We start from the raw sequence: 15,639 nt of genomic DNA, 5'->3' as shown, positions 1-15,639 counted from the left end.
ACAAAAATAGCTGCTCTATACCTCGTTACCTGCGATGTCGACTGTCTGCAAAGATCTATCATTCATTTGACAGAAGACAAAAAAAATATCATTCAAAGGAAAAGAAGGAAACGAAATAAAAATATATAAACTATTATTAGCAAAATCACAAATTAAAAACAAGAAACGAAACAAAACAAACGACCCCCCCCCCCCCCTCCCAAAAAAAAAAGAAAAAAGAAAAAGACTAAAGCATTTATATAGCTCAATAACCATTATACGTGCCCAAAGCGCATTACAAGGGGTCCCCAGCCAACAGCAACACTTAACATGAAGGACAGGGACCTCATGTAAAGCGCTTTGAGCAAGCTTAGTGGATATTACGCCATATATAAATAAAAAACAAAAACAAAACTCAAACTGAAGTTAGCAAAACAAGAAGAGGCTGAAAAAGTAAAGCTCCACACTGAAATAACAAACGATAGACTTTTCATGTTTCAACGTGCTTTCATCTGGAAGACAGCACAAAGGGAGACTATAAAGAAAAAAGCCAAGGACAGAAACAGATGGCGGACGTTCTTGGATGCCCTGTGTGTGTTCTACAGAGAGCCAAGAGGATTCAGTAAGTCAGGAGTATTTTGTGTCCTACCCGACGTGCACGTATTTCCAGGTCTGATAACCCAAATTGTCATGGTCTCATTGGTGTAATGGAAATGCTCTCAAATCAACGCAAAATATTCTCCATTACAACAATGTTAAATCAAGCCCATTATTGTGTTAGGTTATCAGACCTGCTAAAAACGTGCACCTTGATCTTACCGTATCCATCGGGTATGAATAAATTAAAAATAAAATTCCCTTTATTCATCCCATATGGGCAAATTTGTCTCTATGATCTATTCCAAAGGAAGACTGGAATAACACAGGCGTTAGCCGCAGTCAGCGCCGCAAATTGAGCTAGGGCGAGGTGACTTGCTCAAGGCTACACAGAGCAGCGACGGTGATCGAACTCGGTACCTTTCGGGTATGAAGCAAGACCGTAACGCTAACCCACGCTGCCCCCAAATGAACTATATACAGAAAACTAAGTTGAAAGTTTTTTTTAAAAATTCAGTCAGAAAACTGTACTTCCCTTTCTCCATGACGTGTACATATATACAGGTCTTATAACCCAAAATATTATGGGCTCATTATTGTAATAGAAATACTCTCAGACCAACCCAAAACATTGTTCGCTACATCAGGCCCATAATCGCGTTAGGTTATCAGATATATGTAAATATGTATGCGTTCCCCTTACTATATAATTTACAACTTAAAAAAAAATTAAGACCAAAAAAAACAACAACAAAAAAACACACAATAAAAATAAACCAACCCTCGTCCCCTCCCAAAATAATTACAAAAAGGAATATGAAATAATAATTATAGGCACCAAGATAAATTGATAAAACTAACTCCCCCCCCCCCCCCCCCCCCCCCCCCCCCCAAGAAAAAATCTTTTTAAAAAAAAGAAGAAAAAAAAAGGTAGTTTTTTATAAGAGTGGGACGAGATCTAACCTTATTTCCCCATATGCTTTTAATTCCATCAAGAATTCGGAATGATAAATCCCCAAAAACCAATGCGATCCATCAAAATCCCATCCCTACACAAATTGTAATGTCTATTGGTACATCATCCATGTCACCCAAATTCTGTTCTCCTGGTGATTTGTCTACGTCTATAACACACCATCTCCATCTTCCGTGTCACTTCACCAGACAGACATTCGGACAAACAGACAAACAGACAAACAAACATACAGACAATATGCCGGTAATGCAACACTCTGAAAAATCTGAAGGTTCACGAAATGTATTTATGTTTTTATTGGTTTTTGTTTTGGTTGTTGCCTGAAGAAAGGGTCTTTTTTGTTTTGCCCGTAAACATTCAGTGTGTGAAACTGACAAACAGATAGACAGACAGACAGACAGACAGACAATAATGCAGCACTCTGAAAAAGCTGGGGTTTTACGAAATGTATTTATGTATTTATTGTTTTTGTTTTGGTTGTTGGTGTTGCCTGAAGAATTTTTTTCCCGAAACGTTCCGTGTATGTGTGGTATTTTGTTCTTTATTTTGGTATCTGTTACAGCTGTTGCTGTTGAACAGGGACCCCTTATAAAGCGCTTTGAGCACATTTATTGGATATTGCGCTATATAAAAGCTCAATTTTTTAAAATGATCCTCATCTTGTAAAAAAATATTTTTGTTGGTTTCGTTTCTATTTCGTTATTTTTACCTTTCTTTTTATAACTCACTTTTTTTTGTTTATAACTTCTTATAGCCCACAGCTTCTTTGTATTACTCACATATTCAAAATTTTGGCCAGAAAACTCATCCTTAAATTATCCTTTAAAAATCTATATCTGATACACTCCGACATGATACCGTTTTGGGACGATGGGTCACATTTGCTGAAGAAGTGAACAAAACTGAAACATGGCCGTCGTCGATGGGTAATGACCATAGCAAGGCTAAATAAGTTACCTACAGAGCGGTCCTACTAATTTGAGGAGCTTTCGGAAGGCGAATGACTTCTGGTAAGGTTCGTACAGGTCTGAGGGGCCTGCGGATGGCTTGAGAATGCTTTAGATGACCTCCTGGGGCGCCGGACGGCTCCGGACGGCTTTTAGTACAGAGGGCATGGGTAACGACCATAGCAGGCTAAATATGTTATAGTTATAGAGACAGAGGTCGTTGGTAACGACCCTAGTAGTCTCTGGTAACGACTGAAGAGTGTGAGGCGAGAGTGTTCATGTTGCTATGGAATCTCTGGTTATAACTAAAAACTAAATAACACGACGTCTGTGACGAGCGATTTTCTTTCACTGCGTGATTTCTTTATCATTCGTCATCGTCTCGTTCAAATCCACTTCAAACCTAGTGGACGAGACATATATATTTGCCAAGGCAGATTAACACCTCAAGTAAGATAATCAAAACATGGACATCCTTTCTCCAATAAAGCTCCAAATCTTTCTAACGGAAATTCTGGTCGTTAGGTGGGAAACATTTCCATTGTATAACGGAACACTCACTTTCAGCTTAAGGCTTATTTACCTGTTCAAATTGTCTGCCCATTGTATTCATGCCACCTGCTAATTACCTTTTCCAAACAAATCGCCATCGTGCGTATGCCCTGAGGTCTTGTCTCGTTCAAGAGTAGCTCAAATTACAATTAAGGTCTAGCTCTCCGGTAATTCTCCGTTATTCTTTCTTACCAAAGCATCTGGATATCATTGGCTATCTAAAACAGGAAGATTCTTCTGATTGGCTATTTTCGTTTCACAAAACCAAATTCATATCTGAATCTAATCACACACACGCTAAGAAGCCCAAGAAAGAAGAGCTATCCCTCCAATTTCAAACTTTAAAAAAGTTTGTCATCCCTCGGCTGGAGGAAAAATGAATTATTGGTTAACATTCAAAGTGGAACGAGATATTACTGTGAATTCAATTTAATCTAGCATTACTATTATAGTTTGTGTATATATTTTAATTGTGCTATTCCATGGATGTTCGTAAGTTGGAATACCTGTACAAAACTATATCTATATGTATCTTATTTTATAGTTAACAGTTGTTGATGATCTATGTTATTATTTCATTTATATTCAATATGTATATTGCTTGAATGTCTGTACCCCACCGTCAATCGCCGGCCACACATCATAACCCCAATTATAATTAATAAAAAATAAAGAAAGAAATACCAGGGACACAATCCTGTTAAATTCTCATCATGTAAGATAGCTCGACTGTCAGTTGATGTGTAAAACATATACTAACTACCATTATCATGGTGTTACTGCATCTCCTTGCCTTTGTCGGAAAATAAAGGCTATTATGATGTGTCGCTCAAGGACGATTCGGTGGCGAAAGACAAACTCGATTGGTTCTAAGACCTTGTTGTTTCAACTCTTAAACTGGAGGTCCTGGCCATTTTCCTGGTCCTTTTTCGTGTCGTTGGAGCACCCAGTCGTGCCGAATCCCTGCATCCCAGTCCTTGAACAGCGGTAAAACCCTGATGTCAGCCTAACTACAACACACTGTTGTGATGTCCAGAAAACTCTGCAAAGCAGGCGCCAACCCTGGAACTAGCTGATACATTTGCCTCAGTCAAGCAAGCCGACGGGATAAAGATAAGCCAAACGGGCTTATACCATTTTCAAATGTATTTTCCACTGACACATATGATTATATCAAAGTAAACAAATAAATATATAATAGATTAGATCCACTCAATTAGAGCTATTCTTCCTGATATTAAATAAATACTTATTCTTTCTATCTTTTCCTGTAACCATCTAATTAAACTTTATGTATAGAATTGTTATTATTGCATTTGGGCGTTACTATTGTCTTGACTCACTTGTTATTAATACAATTAAGTTATAAGGGACCCTAAGGCAATTCTTGATCTCCCCTAGATTAAACCTGAGCCGTTTGTGATAGGTTGAGTGGTGCAGCTGGTAACGAGAGCCATAGCGCGCATACTAGTTCGAATCCAGACCATTGAGCTATCGGTTGGACTCGATCCCACAAAAATAACACTCAACCCGCCACAAAATGGTAGGCTCGTCCGGGATTATGAATCTTTAATATAATATAATATAGTATGTGAGTCATTAATTTAGATATAATATTTATAAACACCCATTCTTTACTTCTGCTACTATCTCAATTTAACAATAGCATTCTATTACATTGGGGGCTCGTAAATATATCTACCTTAAATCAAACCAATCAATAAATCATTTGATTAATTAATTATAAATATCATAGGGAAGAAATCTTACTTATTATTGAAAAGTCACTGTGGTTACATTTGAAATTGGAACATGCCCATTTTTCTATATTTTCACTAATCGATAATTAGTTTACTAACACTGATTTATGATTATGATTATGACAACCATGTTATTTTAATTATGCATAATTAGGCAACGTGATTTTAAAGCAGTTTACAAAAACATAAATCGTTATTTCATTGCCACCTTTGTTATGCCATTGTTGCCATAAATTTTGGACCTTCAGCCGAGAATACCCCCCCCCCCCTTCAAAAGTTAAGTTAAACATATCTTAATTAAAAATTACAGTCACTCTAACTTCAAGTTAGGCCATCTTGCAAGTTGTTGTTTACACGTGTAACGGTAAATAGTATTATCTCTCTATTGACACGTGCACGCCAAATTAAGCCCCCGGCAATAACCACTCTTTCTAAGTATTGTGTCACTGTGTGTGTCATACATTGAAATTTGGCTTAGCGAAACCTAGCACTTTTCAACAGTGTGTTGTCACTTACTTCACTATCATTCATTATCTGTGCTTCAGAATTCTTCATTCATATTTAACCCTTACTGGCAAAGTTCCATTTGTCTGCTTTCTGCCCTACTCTTTCTGGTTCAATTCCATCTATCGCATCATTCTCATTCACCTCCTGCAGTTGTTCAATCTGTAATTAATCAGCCATGGCTACCGGTGTTACAATTAGACGCGAGTTTATCCAGTTAGGAAAAGAATTGGGCCTTTCTGGTGAACAGTTATCTGCCTATGTCAATGAAAACGCAGAAAGGGAGATTACTAGACTTGAGTAGGAAGAGAAGCGTGCTAGACTAGAGGAGGAGGAAAAAAGGAAACATGAACAGGCTTTGAAAGATAAAGAGATCCAACTCAGAAACAAGGAGCTTGAAATGGATTTGGAGACAGAGAGAGAGCGCACACGCCAAAAGGAAATGGAAGTTTCTTTAACAAGGGAAGTTGCAGAAAACAGACTCTCTACCCATAGCCCCATTCCATCTAGTCAGGGCAACGGAAGCATTGATAAAGTAATGTCGTTCCCGGTAGAAACTTTCAACCCACACATTGAAGGGATTGATTAATGGTTAACGCGATTCCAGGAGTTAGCGATCTCATATGATCTTCCGGAGGACAAATGGGCACTCAAAGCGTCTCAGCATCTCAAGGGCAAAGCCTATGATGTTTATACTCGCCTGACACAGGACAACAAAAATAACTTTCAGGAGTTAAACTCATCCCTACTGATACACTTTGATGTCAGCGCAGAATCCTACCGTAGAAGATTCCGAACATTAAGGAAGGACAGGCATGAAACATACCACCAGTTGGCAGATCATCTACAACTCAGCCTCCAACAATGGTTGAAACTATCTGGCAACCCAGACACTTACGAGGGATTAAACCAGCTTATCATGGTGGAACAGCTGAGAGATGCAATGCCCCTGGATGTCCGTCGTTTTGTCGATGAGCAAGACGCTCATAAACTGGACGATATAGTAACATGTGCTGACCGGTTTGCAACAGCGCAAGAAAATCACCTCACAGAAAGGAGACAACACCGGATTCAAAAACCGCCCACCTCATATGAAGAAAGAACCAAATTTCCGTCACCGTATGAAAAGAAGAATAACAATAACCAATACCAAAGAAGTAACACAACACAACACAAACAACACCTATATTGCAAGAACTGTAATTTGAAGGGACATGCAACAGAGGAATGCCGTCGCGATAACAAGCGTAACGGTCATCAGAAAGGGAAACCGGTCAGTGCCAACGTAGGACGCACTTCTGACGATCACCCTCTAAAAACAAAAGAACCGTCGGATCACCCTCCAGTCGTTGACACAGTCAAAGTGAATGGGAAGGATGTGACCGTTCTCTACGACACGGGATTAGATTTTCACGCGGTCGTAGCACGCGACCTGGTTCGGCCAGACCAGTTCACGGACGAAATTATCAAGATTCAGTGCGCTACTAAAGACACCCCACCTCTGTCACGTCCGATAGTCAATATCGAAATTTCCTCTCCCTACGTAGTAGGAACAATACCTGCTGGAGTTTTAGACGCCCCTACTCACCCTCTCATCCTTGGATGCAAATATGTATTTCTTGGAACGCCGAAGCACCCAGTTCACGCTTGTCCCATGCAGACAAGGGCACAGGTTCAACATGATTTACCAACTCTATTACCAAATCCAGGACCAAAAGAAATTAAAAAGGCTCAAGCCGAGGATACTACGCTAGCGCGCTGCTTCGCCAAAGTGACGGAAAAAGGCGATATACCGAGAAAAAAAGGGTTTGTAATCCAAAGTGGACTACTATATCGAGTTGCCTGTCAAGACCGCCTTCAGCTTGTCGTGCCAGCCACTCATCGTCGACAGATTATGGAAATGGGACACAATATTCCGTTTAGTGGACACATGGGAACAGCAGCCACATCAGATCGCATCTCAACTCACTATTATTGGCCCGGCATCACTGAAGACATTAAGCGTTTCGTCAAATCCTGTCCCATCTGCCAGCGGAAATCTGCTCGGACCTACACAGTCCCAGTGACCTTAGGCGAGATGCCAATTGTAGGCACTCCTTTTGAACGCGTTGCCGCTGATATAGTCGGACCATTCCCTTTAACAAAAAAGAGAAACATGTACATACTGACCCTCGTGGACACATGCACTATGTGGGCCGAGGCGACACCGCTACCGCGCATAGACTCAAAGACATGGCCGACGCTTTTATAGGCATATTTTCACGACTCGGATTCCCGAAACAAATACTGACGGATAATGGGTCTCAGTTCTGTGGCAAACTTATGGAAGATGTCTATCGCCTACTCCACACTGAGCACCTGACCACCTCTGTCTATCATCCTCAGAGCAACGGACAAGTGGAACGGTTTAATGGAACACTAATTTCAATGTTAAAAAAGTTAGTGAAAGACAGGCCGGAAACATGGGATACCTTCGTCGCCCCAGCCCTCTATGCTTACCGAGAGGTTCCACATACCTCTACGGGCTTTCCTCCAGCAACCCTACTCTTCGGACGACCCATTGCAGGACCCCTTGAGGCGCTAAAAAAGCTTTGGACAGAAGATGATGTGGATGAAACGGTCAAAAATGCCTCCCAGTCCAGTACGTTAATGACCTGAAAGACAGACTAACCACAAGCTGGTCAATCGCCGCTTCCACCCTCAGAGAGGCACGGAAAAAGCAGGCGAAATATTATAATAAAAAAGCAAGGGACCGCGAACTACAGGAAGGAGATAAAGCTCTGCTCTTACTTCCAAGCGGAACCCACAAGCTGCAGATCCAATGGCAAGGCCCTTATACCATCATTAAGAAGAAGTCAAGGACAAATTATGTCGTAAATGTGGATGGAAAGGAAAAAACATACCACATTAACTTACTCAAAAAAATTGTCGACAGACCTCCCTCCTCTCACCTCATGGTCATGATGGTGGCAGAGGAAATTCCCGCCACGGAGCGCTTGGCACCAGACCTACCGTTGGTCGGACAGGAGACACACGCAGATGTCGCCATCAACCAAGAGCTGTCGGAGACACAACGAAACGAGTTGCAAGACATTTTAATTCAGCACTCACCCACTCTGACAGACAAACCAGGACGGACCAACATCGTAAATTTTGACATGACCTTAATTGATCACAAGCCTATACGATGTAAGCCCTACCCAGTCCCTATAGCAAAGGAGACAGTAATCGAGGAAGAAATTCAGGCCATGTTGAAAGCTGGCATAATATCTAAATCCGATTCGCCATACAGCGCTCCCCTAGTACTGGTTCGCAAGCCTAGTGGAGAACACCGTGTCTGCGTGGACTTCCGGAAGCTCAAAGCCGTCACTCAATTTCAACCTCAGCCCTTACCAAACACGGCACGAATGTTTTCTCGCCTTAGCAAAGCCAAATATTTTTCTAAGGTGGATTTATCCCGTGGGTTCCATCAGATAGCAATTCCGGAACATCTGAGGCCATACCTTGCTTTCAGTACACATCAAGGCCACTACCACTACAATGTTATGCCATTTGGACTACATAACGCGCCAAGTATATTTTCAAAAATGATGATTGAGTTGTTGCAACCGCTTGTCAAACGTCACAACATAGTTCATTTCATGGACGATCTACTCATAGCCTCAGAGGACTGGCCACAACATTTGGAAACTCTCAATGCTCTCTTGGAACGCCTAAAGGAGACCGGGCTCACAGCACGCCCGACAAAATGTAAGTTGGGGTATCGCAACTTAGAATTTTTAGGACACGAGCTGCAACAGGGAACAGTTACGCCCGAATTGAAAAATGTGGAAAAACTTAGAAATGCACCACAACCAACCACAAAAAAAGACGTGAGGTCATTCCTTGGACTTTGTGGCTTTTATCAGTCCTACATAAAAAATTTCAACTCTCTTGCCGCGCCTCTATCGGATCTGACCCATAAATCACGGCCCGATAAATTACAATGGACCCCCCAATGCGAAAACGCTTTCAACGCTCTGAAAAGGATCCTGACGTCACGACCCGTTCTGCGCTTACCTGACCCCAACAAACCTTTCATTCTGAGGACAGACGCAAGTAAAATTGGAATAGGCGCATCGTTACTTCAACCTGACCTCGATGACCCTACAGTCCTACACCCTGTTGCTTACGCAAGTAGAAAATTATCGCCTGCGGAACAAAGATACTCAACAGTGGAGCAGGAATGTCTTGCCCTGGTATGGGCCATACAAAAATACCAAATATACCTTTATGGACGTCACTTCACTGTTCAATGCGACAATCAGCCACTTCTATTTCTGGCCACAGCTCAACAATTAAACGCTAAACTCATGCGTTGGTCGCTAATACTACAGCAATTTTCGTTCCATGTGGAATTCATCAAAGGCACTGATAACCATGGAGCCGACTTCTTAAGTCGCCATCCGGTATCCGATGACGCCACAACAGCATAACCGTACTTCCAGTACTATCTTATTGTCCACGTTTCTCAGATGATTTTAAACTAGACTTAATTTTAATCTCACAAGGAGATTTTTCAAGAGGCGGAGAATGTGACGAGCGATTTTCTTTCACTGCGTGATTTCTTTATCATTCGTCATCGTCTCGTTCAAATCCACTTCAAACCTAGTGGACGAGACATATATATTTGCCAAGGCAGATTAACACCTCAAGTAAGATAATCAAAACATGGATATCCTTTCTCCAATAAAGCTCCAAATCTTTCTAACGGAAATTCTTGTCGTTAGGTGGGAAACATTTCCATTGTATAACGGAACACTCACTTTCAGCTTAAGGCTTATTTACCTGTTCAAATCGTCTGCCCATTGTATTCATGCCACCTGCTAATTACCTTTTCCAAACAAATCGCCATCGTGCGTATGCCCTGAGGTCTTGTCTCGTTCAAGAGTAGCTTAAATTACAATTAAGGTCTAGCTCTCCGGTAATTCTCCGTTATTCTTTCTTACCAAAGCATCTGGATATCATTGGCTATCTAAAACAGGAAGATTCTTCTGATTGGCTATTTTCGTTTCACAAAACCAAATTCATATCTGAATCTAATCAGACACACGCTAAGAAGCCCAAGAAAGAAGAGCTATCCCTCCAATTTCAAACTTTAAAAAAGTTTGTCATCCCTCGGCTGGAGGAAAAATGAATTATTGGTTAACATTCAAAGTGGAACGAGATATTACTGTGAATTCAATTTAATCTAGCATTACTATTATAGTTTCTGTATATATTTCAATTGTACTATTCCATGGATGTTCGTAAGTTGGAATACCTGTACAAAACTATATCTATATGTATCTTATTTTATAGTTAACAGTTGTTGATGATCTATGTTATTATTTCATTTATATTCAATATGTATAATGCTTGAATGTCTGTACCCCACCGCCAATCGCCGGCCACACATTATAACCCCAATTATAATTAATAAAAAATAAATGAAGAAATATCAGGGACACAATCCTGTTAAATCCTCATCATGTAAGATAGCTCGACTGTCAGTTGATGTGTAAAACATATACTAACTACCATTATCATGGAGTTACTGCATCTCCTTGCCTTTGTCGGAAAATAAAGGCTATTATGATGTGTCGCTCAAGGACGATTCGGTGGCGAGAGACAAACTCGATTGGTTCTAAGACCTTGTTGTTTCAACTCTTAAACTGGAGGTCCTGGCCATTTTCCTGGTCCTTTTCCGTGTCGTTGGAGCACCCAGTCGTGCCGAATCCCTGCATCCCAGTCCTTGAACAGCGGTAAAACCCTGATGTCAGCCTAACTACAACACACTGTTGTGATGTCCAGAAAACTCTGCAAAGCAGGCGCCAACCCTGGAACTAGCTGATACATTTGCCTCAGTCAAGCAAGCCGACGGGATAAAGATAAGCCAAACGGGCTTATACCATTTTCAAATGTATTTTCTACTGACACATATGATTATATCAAAGTAAACAAATAAATATATAATAGATTAGATCCACTCAATTAGAGCTATTCTTCTTGATATTAAATAAATACTTATTCTTTCTATCTTTTCCTGTAACCATCTAATTAAACTTTATGTATAGAATTGTTATTATTGCATTTGGGCGTTACTATTGTCTTGACTCACTTGTTATTAATACAATTAAGTTATAAGGGACCCTAAGGCAATTCTTGATCTCCCCTAGATTAAACCTGAGCCGTTTGTGATAGGTTGAGTGGTGCAGCTGGTAACGAGAGCCATAGCGCGCATACTAGTTCGAATCCAGACCATTGAGCTATCGGTTGGACTCGATCCCACAAAAATAACACTCAACCCGCCACAACGTCCCAGGTTTGACAGTTATATAAATTAGACTAACTTTATTTATCCACTTGTGGAAATGTTTAATGGGTATTGATATAGGTTGATGAAACTTATTTTAACGTAGGTCAATAGATTGAAATAGAAATCAGTCAATAAAAATAGTTTTTTGACATGATGAGGGCCGTTTTAAGCGACCGATATAATATATGAAGGACGAGTTTTATGGCCAATATTCTAAATACGATTTATTGTTTTTTTTTGTTCAGAGTACGGTAGAAAAGCAATGACAATTTGCATAATATTATAATATACTTATTTATTACAGTAATTTACTTAACTCTTATCGAGCTATTGGGAGCATGAGGCTTCTACCATGGACCTCAATGTCTGTCCGTCAGCTGTTTATATATATATATATATATATATATATATATATATATATATATATATATATATATATATATATATATATATACAGTGAACGGTAAAACGCTTTTCCGAAATTTCGATGTTGATGTTGAGCTTTAAGTCATAGAAGAAACAAAATTGACGTCAGTCAGCTTTTTTTTTAAATCGTTTTTAGCCACCGTTCTTATGAGTAGTTCTCACAAAATTCTACTAATCAGATTATAAACGTCCAAGGTTACACATAGTTTTGTGTGTTTGTAGGTTATATCCGGCTGGCGGATGTTGTCAGTTTTTGTTTGTTTGTTTTTTGCTAAACGCACAGCATCAATAAAGAAATGTTTCATTGGAGCTCATCCTGGTTATCAATCACACCCATAACCTAACTCAACTTTCCTCAAAAGTCAAGATGTGAAAGCAACTCGACCATCAACGGTAGATAGCTAATTATGAACGGCGACGTGAAATACGCACTGCGCTGCTTACGGAGGCAATTTACCAAAAGCATCGGCCCTGCAAGTTCGGAACCGTCCAAGTGGAAATAAGGAGTGCATTCATGTACATAGAAGGTCGATAGGTCTATCTAATCTCGAGCTTTAAAATGTGAGAAAGGTGTGTTTGTGTGTGTGTGTGTGTGTGTGTGTGTGTGTGTGTATGTGTGTGTGTGTGTGTCAAACAGCGCAGGGAACGTTATTAAGAAAAATACCATTAAAATTATAATGAGTTAAAAAAAAAAAATTAAAATTAAAAGAAACTTGAGCTTTTATACAGAACAATATCCACTAAACGTGCTCCAAGCGCTTTACAAAGGGTCCCTGGCCAACAGCAACACGTAACATATGGAACTATACATGGCGCCTGTTACTACTACTACTACTACTACTACTACTACTACTACTACTACTACTACTACTACTACTACTACTCCTACTACTACTACTACTACTACTACTACTACTACCAATACTACTACTACTACTACTACTACTACTACTACTACTACTACTACTACTAACTACTTACTACTACTACTACTGCTGCTGCTGCTACTACTACTACTACTACTACTACTACTACTACTACTACTACTACTACCAACACTACTACTACTACTACTACTACTACTACTACTACTACTACTACTACTACTACTACTACTACAACGTACCCAATTTCCTCGTAGGTCGTCTTACTGAGTTGTCAAAATAAGTACTCACTTAATAACTTCGTTGTTTATTCTATTCTTGTTATGAGAAAACGAATGGGTGGGAATGAATTAACCAGTTAACTGTCATCCTTTGGAAAATAACGTATTTAAAAATTTGGCCAGAAAACTTGTCAACTATTGACCGATTTAAATGACCCTCATCTTGGCAAAAACTCTCAAACGTGGGACTTTCGAATGTCTTCATTAATGTCCCAGGTTTGAGAGTTCTTTGTTGTTTTTTTTTTTTTGTTTTTTTTTTATTTGCCAAGATGAGGGTCATTTAAATCGATCGATATTCGAAGGACGAGTTTTCTGGCCAAATGTTTAAATACACGTTTTGCCAGAGTAGAACAGTTAGCTGGTTAGGAATAAGAGACAAAGTAAACCAGGACCCAATTAATATCCAGTTACATAGGACTCCGTGCGAAATGAGTACGTACTTCATTTGTGACAGGCATCTTCAAAATAGGATTTAGTGTGTGACCAACTGTCTCAAAACGGTGTTATATTATTATGTACGGATAGTTTTGATGCTAAAAATAGAATATATATTCATAATAAGTTTAATACTCGGGTCAAATTTATTTTTATGTTTGATTAAGGTCAATATGTGACTCGCCGCCTCAAAATGGTAATATGCATGCCAGTGTAATAATAATGTCGATCTCGATGTTAGAAAAAGAATTTATGGTGGTCATAATGTGGTCCTTTGGTATGACACTCGCTTTCGGATCGGAAGGTCCTGGGTTCAAGCCTCGCTCGGCGCATATTCGAGTCCTTAGAAAAGGCTTTTTTACTCTCACCGTAGTCAGCTGGTGTTTAAAATGAGTACCTGGTCGTTAGCAGCATTGTCTCAGTCTGAATTAAATTATAATATTATCATCTAACAGACGTCATGTCATGTCATGTCTCGTTCTGCATGGTATTTGTTACTGTTGCCTGAGGAACATTTGTAAAGCGCTTTGTGCTCGTTTATTGGATATTGCATTATATAAATGCTCTAGTTATTTTTAAAGATAACGTTTTTTTTTAATGATAATGATCTTTTATTTAACGTTTCTTGTTTATAGATAGAATACAGTTGACGTCACTCGGGTCTTTTTTATTGTCTGTTTGTTTTTTTTTTACCATCCGCGTTTATGAGTAATTCTCACAAAACTGTATTATCCAGACTATTAACGTTTAAGGTTACATATAGTTTTGTGTGTTGTAAAGCGCTTTGGGCGCGTTTAGTGGTAATGCACAATATAAAAGCTCAAAATTTAAGCTCAATATTTGGTCCAGATGGCAATGTTGTGAGCTTCTTATCCAAGCGCATACTATCTATAGATAGTACTTCAAAATCACTTTTCACCATGTGGTTCATCTTGACATGACACAGCTAAGAGGCGATGGGTCACATTTAATAAAGAAGTGAATTGAACTGAAACACGGCGTCGTCGAAGGGTATAGATAGTTCGAAGATGACGTCACTCACAACTTTGTTATTGTTTTTTGCCATCGGCGTTTATGAGTAATGCTCACTGAACTGTAGTAACCTGACTATAAACGATCATGGTTACACATAGTTTTGTGTGTTGGCCAGTTATACTTCCGGATGGCAATGTTGTGAACTTCTTTGCCAAGCGCATACTATCTATAGAGTGAGGAGTGTTAGGAGAATGTTATTGTTACTAATGGATGGATGGTTGTAAGAAAACTAAATAGCGCTAAAACGGAAATTATATAAATAGGGCTAATAATGATAATGAGTCTCGGATAGATACAGTTTGGAAAAGGGGGGTAGGCGTGTAAATAATCCCATGTTTATGTGTTTTCATAACGAGGCTAAAAACTGTGGTAAGACCGTATCGTATAGTATTTTTCTAAGTGCGGAGTTTTGAAGTTTGTCTTATAGGATCTTGTAATTGTAATGAGTTGTATTTATATGTGTTCTCAGGTCTCTCACGCTGGTCATTTTGGGGTGTGGATTTCTGGATGTTTCCATTTCTTTTTTTCCCATGCCCCAGATGACAGTACGAAACTGTATTTTTTTTATGATGATGATGATGATGATGATGATGATGATGATGATGATAATGATGATGATGATGATGATGATGATAATGATGATGTTGATGATGATGAGGATAATAATAATAATAATAATAATAACAATGATAATAATAATAGTAATAATAATAATAATAACAATAATAATAATAATAATGATAATAATGATAATAATGATAATAATAATAATAATAATATAATAATAATAATAATAATAATAATAATAATAATAATAATAATAATAATAATAATGATGATGATGATAATAAATAATAATAATAATAATAATAATAATAATAATAATAATAATAATAATAATAATAATAATCATAATAATCATAATA

General features: G+C 38.8%; 1 protein-coding gene across 1 annotated transcript; it reads left to right on the top strand.

The window, feature by feature from the left end:
* Nucleotides 1-545: 545 nt before the first annotated feature.
* LOC144963954 (uncharacterized) lies at nucleotides 546-7,566 on the top strand. Its single transcript, XM_078897897.1, has 3 exons — nucleotides 546-601; nucleotides 1,573-1,795; nucleotides 5,923-7,566. Exons 1-3 carry the CDS (start codon nucleotides 546-548, stop codon nucleotides 7,564-7,566), a joined length of 1,923 nt encoding a protein of 640 aa, XP_078754023.1.
* The last annotated feature ends 8,073 nt before the right edge of the window (nucleotides 7,567-15,639 follow it).

This window comes from Berghia stephanieae, chromosome 2, assembly GCF_034508935.2.
Source record: "Berghia stephanieae isolate SIO BIC M18660-M18661 chromosome 2, UCSD_Bste_1.3, whole genome shotgun sequence".
Taxonomy (NCBI): Eukaryota; Metazoa; Mollusca; class Gastropoda; order Nudibranchia; family Aeolidiidae; genus Berghia; species Berghia stephanieae.
This window is presented reverse-complemented; position numbering and strand designations above follow the sequence as displayed.